This window comes from Mastomys coucha, unplaced genomic scaffold (assembly GCF_008632895.1).
Source record: "Mastomys coucha isolate ucsf_1 unplaced genomic scaffold, UCSF_Mcou_1 pScaffold21, whole genome shotgun sequence".
Taxonomy (NCBI): domain Eukaryota; kingdom Metazoa; phylum Chordata; class Mammalia; order Rodentia; family Muridae; genus Mastomys; species Mastomys coucha.
In genome coordinates, this window is record NW_022196904.1 from 186936088 (window position 1) to 186941931 (window position 5844).

At 44.1% G+C, this 5844-nt stretch overlaps 1 protein-coding gene across 6 annotated transcripts in view; it reads left to right on the forward strand.

The window, feature by feature from the left end:
• Positions 1–5844, forward strand: part of Vti1a (vesicle transport through interaction with t-SNAREs 1A) — a 306273-nt gene that overhangs the window by 192365 nt on the left and 108064 nt on the right. Inside the window, exon 9 of one of the 6 annotated variants that reach the window (XM_031390716.1) lies at positions 3271–5283. The exons of the other annotated variants lie outside the window; for them this stretch is intronic. Coding sequence (XP_031246576.1) covers positions 3271–3382 — 112 coding nt within the window. The 3' untranslated portion in view covers positions 3383–5283. Of the gene's footprint in view, positions 1–3270; positions 5284–5844 lie in introns of those variants that run through there. 6 annotated transcript variants of the gene reach the window in all.

The window sequence follows — 5844 nt, forward strand, 5'->3', positions numbered from 1 at the left end:
CCTGTTGTGTCCCTGGTGTCTCTGCTGTGTCTCTCTTTTCTGGTGTTCCTGGTGTCTCTGCTGTGTCTTTCCCATTGGATTCTTACTGTTTGAAGTTTTTTGCTTGGTTACTTTGCAAACCACTTCTTAGATCCACAAATAGTCGGCAGATTTATATGTTTAGTTTAGTTTTAATTGCCTTTGTCTCTAGACTGTGTCTTCATTGGCGTGCAGGAGACTACTTCTCCAACGGGGGAGGGAGTGGTGGTGGTGGGAACATGCCCAAGCCGCGTCAATACCAGCATCTCAGTAGCTCACGGCTCCACCGCCAGCACATGGAGAACTATACTTGCCATTTCTCTGCCTTGTGTTGAGTCTTCTCTGGTTCTCCTCAGTGTTGTATTACTGTTTCCCCAGGAATTCTACCTTCTTATCGCTATAGAAAAGAAACAAGTGATGAAGTGGGAAGGAGGAGAAGAAATGAATATAGCAGTGTAGATACATACCAAGCTGCAGCCTCCACTTGAGAGCCTAGCAGTTTCTGGTTGTGACAGACCTTCTGAGGTCTTTGTTATCTCCTGGAGACTTTGGGAATATAAACCTTAACTTACATTTTTCAATATAGTTCATTTTTTTGTTCAATATAAAGCTCTTCCAGATTCTGGCCATTTATAATATAGACTTTAATAATGTTTTTATTCAAATTTAATGGAATACTTTGATAAATAGGCCAGGCACCATTTTAAACTAGAGACTATGGAGAATCTTTAAAGTCACCCTCAATAAAGGGGCCATATAAACCACTGTGTAGCCCACCCCTGGGCCGTAGGCCTGGGTGGTCTTGTTTTAACTGTTGCTGTTAAATTATTGATGGTTTACCGACACAGGCATAGAAGCCTTAGGGAAAAGGAAATCCCACATGCCAGTTTCTTCAGATGAATCTTCTTTGAGGCTTAAGTGTCCCTCTAAGTAATACAGCCAGGCAGGAGTTAGGGGCCACCATACTCTGCCTGGCAAAGTCGGCCACAGCATTCCTTATTGGAGTCTGTTGATGCATATTGAAGCTGATGTATGTCTGCTGTGTTCCATTATAGCAGCACCCCCACCACACACACATATGCACACGCACGCACGCACACACACGCACACACATGTACACACACACATGCGCGTACACACGCGCGCGCGCGCACACACACACACACACACACACACACATACACACGTGTGCACACACATGCACACACGCCATGGAAGAGTTTAGTTCAGAACACAGAGCATGATCAGTAAACACTGACGGTGCTATGAACTGACACGATTCTTCAGTAACATGGGGAGTCTGAACATGAAAGGCAAAGATCAGAGCATGGATGGCCATCAGCCAATCAGAACTGTTTGCCATGACCTCCTCACAATTCACTGTTATTTCCCTATCTTTGTTCATGGTGTTCCACTGGCCTGGCATCCCTTTTAACTAGGTCTGTGCAAATCACAGCCCTCTACCTACTTCAGTGGCCATTACGAACATCACCTTTTCTTTATGCTTTAAAAATATTTTTTGATTTTACATTCATTCTTTCTCTACAACTTTCATCTTTGCTCTGAAGCTTTGTCTCCAGGCTCACCTGTCTGCTAGTCAAGGCTTCCAGCTTTTATTGTCCCTATGTAAATAGCCCACAGCTGGCCTGAAAGAACCTGGCCCCCAACCCCTTCAGCATGACTTAAAGCATTGGATGACATGGTTGCATGCACCTGGCAGAGCTTACAGGCCCCAGATCCTTCCGCTCTTTGAGGAGAAGTGTGAGTTCTGTCCACCCTTTGGTGGGCAGCATGTAAATACTGTATCCTGGCTAGGATCTCTTGGCATATTTTTTTTCTCTCCTGATTTTTATTTTACACATATAGCAATGAGGATGGGAATATTTTTTAAAAAGAAAATTAAAAAAAGACACTGCTATAATCCAATATGACTGTAATTATCCACACACAAACTTTTTTAACTCTTTTTTGCATATGTTGACATTTTTCTTTATGTGGTTCTAATTCCAGTGTAAACAACATTTTACATTCTGGCTGTTTCTTTTTTATTCAACATTATAGCTTGCACTACTAACATTACTTTGATATTGTAGTTAATGGAATCTTTTACATCAAATGATTATGACATTTATAGAGACTTAGGAAAGCCCAGCAGCATATATTTGGCATTTATTACCTTTTTCAGAAAATACAAGGGCTGTCTGTAATGTATCTCAGAGATTCTCAGCTGGCATCTGAGAAAGCCGTCTTTTAGGTTGGGCCCTGAGGCATACCTGCTCTGCTCTGGACCGACCGTCCATTCGGGCCACTTGCACAAATGGATTTCAAGTGTTTGGTGGTAATCTGGATAATACTGCATAAATAAGCAAATGGTGTTCTTTGCTCTGTGGTGAAGACATCTCTGGTCAGCATCCTCTCACTAGAAGGTGTGAATAGATTTGGGCGAAGGCTCCGGTGCGTGCCATATGTCAGAGTGTGTCACCAGTGTAGGGCATTTTCCCTTCCCCAACATTGTTATGGGCTAACCAGGCAAAACTGGTCTGCACCTCAAGGAGAAATACAGAGCCCCTGAGGGACGGAGTTCAGGATAGGGATCAAGGATGCGGTGGGCAGGTTGTGTGATGGGCGAGTGTTTCGCATCTGACAAAATTTGAAGAAAGGATAATGCCAACTTAGCTTTACTCTTCCTAAGCCCAGTCCAGGGAACGATGATGGATGATTCCTTGTTGTGTTTTATATTTCTTCAGGGAAGTCTGTTTTGTTTTATTTTAGCATCTTAGCATCTGCATAAGGTTTTTGTTTTTTTTTTTACATACAATAAAATTCACCCAACTTAAGTATTATCTTAAATGGATGTTGGTAATTAGAGACAGTTGTAAAACTACCATGACCCACAGAATATAAAACAGCCCCTCCCTCTATTGGGTTTCCCCCAGCTCAGTTCTGTCCCTGTGCTGATCCAGTCATCTACTTCTGACAGCAGAGTTTTGCTATCTGTAGAGTTTCATACAGATGGAATTCCATAAGCATGCTGTCCTGCTGTGGCTTCTTTCCCACACTGCTGAGCTTCTGAGATATGCCTAGAGTTTGGGAATAGTATAAATGATGGCATTGTGACCTTTGTGTGCACATCTTTCTGTAGACGTAGGTTCCTCTTCCCTTGTGTAAGTATCTAGGAATGGGATTAGTTAGGTAGATACATGTTGAACTTTATAAGAACTTGTCAATATTTGTATCTTTGTGGCAATACAGGAGACTTCTAGTGGCCATGCACTTAAAACGCTTGGTACATCCAATAGATGTTGGCAACTCAGACCCTCTTAAAGTAGCACATAGTGTCCTGATCACCCTGATTCCTGTTTGACTGCTTGCTTTCCTTGACGTCATGATGAAACTCCCTTACGTGAAGCAACTTAAGGGAGGGAAGAGTTATCTGGACTTGCAGTTTGAGAGGAGACCACCCATCATGACGGAGCCAGTGGTGGTGTGAGGCAGCTGAGCACGCTGCATCGGTGGTGTGAGGCAGCTGAGCACACTGCATCAGTGTTCAAAGAGCAAACAGAAAATAAGGCTGTCAGCTATGACCTCAAGACCTGCCCCCAGGGATTGGCTGCCTCCAAAGAGACTCCACAACTCTCCAAACAGCACCTCCAGACTCATGAACCCATGGGAGACACTTCACATTCAAACTACAAGGCTGATTCGTTCTGCTGGCAAAAGTGCTGCCCGCCTGTCATTTGAGTGTTCATGACCTCAGCCACAAGTTGGTATCAGCAATTTTACATCCCTGTCATACCCTGCAGGGAACTGAGGGTGGGCCTGTGGGACGAGAAGATTGTAGTTGGAATAGCCATCTCTTGTCACACATAGACTGCTCTGCACCCAGTATGTCCACCTGTAAGATTCAAGGTTTTAGTCAATGGTTTGTGGTAAAAATAAAATGATATAGACCATGTTAAGCACTTACCACATGGCCATGGCCATAGAAGACACACAGTACAAATGGCTGGAGTACCCAGTGACTCTCCATTGTATACACATGTGTATCACAGTCACCCGAACATCTGTGTTCCTACTCCAGCTCACCTGTGAAACCCAAATCTCAGGGCTGGACACAAAGATGTGTGGTATCTAATGGCAACATGACACTGGACAAACTGCTTAACCACTCTGAGAGAGCTAATTGGTCAGACAGCCAACCCTAGAACATTTAGTTTCTACAACTGTTAACTTCTTCCTGGGTCCATTGGGAGGTGGTTGGGATTGAACATGGTTTCCTGAGACCGATGTTGACCTGAAGGCAGATCCTAGCTGAACTTTACCAGGCAGCAGTGTGTGTGTACCACTGATTGCACATTTTCCTCCAGCCCCACCCAAGTCCCTGCCATCTGTCCTGAAGGTGAGAAGTGGTAAGAGCTTTCATAAGAGATCCCCTTGAGGTGGATGGGAGACTGTTCTAGCAACAGAAGTCATCTAAACTTCTAGTCAAAGTTAGTGGTAAAATCTTCCTGCAGGACTAAACCAGAATCCAGTCAAGGACAGAATTTCATAGAGACCCAGCAGGGTCCCCTGAGACCCTGATAACCTTTCTACACTTGTGATGGACGTGCTAATGATGATACTTCAAGCCAGTCCTCATATTTCAGTACCATTTCTAGTGCATTAATTCATCATTATTAGCTATGCTAATTAAGAGTAGCTAATTAATAAGATAAAGAAAGCTGCCACACAGTCTTAGCTGCCTCTGGAATTCTACTCTTCATTAGTCTTGCAAACATTATCTAAATACCTGAGGGAAGATGTAGTCCCGTTCGGACACTCCAGTCAAGCCCTGGCACCCTGGGGTGTGGATTAAAACTAACTAATACACAGCACCTCTCCAACAGAAGCAGTTTAAGGTAATTGCAGTGAAACATGACCTCTGAGATTCCCAAACTCAGTTCTTCATATGATCGTGCTGGGTTGCGGGGATTCTCATCCTCTGCCCTCTACCTGATGGAAACACCCCAGGCCGCATTGGAGCCTTTTCTCATATGTCTTCAAGGAAGTGCAACTCAAGAACACTGTAGATCTCAGCTGTGTAGCATGGTGGCCCTGTGAACAGCCCATGGGCTGGCCACCATCTCGTGTATGTATGTATCCATCTCTGTGGAGCACACTTTCTCACGTATGTATGTATGTATGTATGTATGTATGTATCCATCTCTGTGGAGCACACTTTCTCACATATGTATGTATGTATGTATGTATGTATCCATCTTTGTGCAGCACACTTTCTCACATATGTATGTATGTATGTATCCATCTCTGTGCAGCACACTTTCTCATGTATGTATGTATGTATGTATGTATGTATCCATCTCTGTGCAGCACACTTTTCCTTCTTTCAATGTTGGATTCAAGCCAGGCCTTAGTCATGCTAGGCCAATCAGTGCCCCAGCACTGAGCCACCCTCCCAGGACATACATGGTTTTTTTTTAAACTCTAAGAATCTCCAACTTTATCATACAGTGTTGCCCATGGACTCATAGTCTAGTGCACTCACTATGCATTTTTTATACATTAAAATAAATGTATAGTTTAAAATCTGGAATAAAGTGTCTAAAGGATTTCTGAATATGTCACATGAAAAGCAGTCATCCACATGCATCCTGAGATAAGCCAGCCCCTCCCTCCCTCCAGTGGCCCACACACAGCATGCAGGGCCCCCTCCCTCGCTCCCTCCAATGGCCTGCACACAGCATGCAGTGAGTGGCCTGCACACAGCATGCAGTGAGTGGCCCGCACACAGCATTCAGTGAGTGGCCCGCACACAGCATGCAGTGA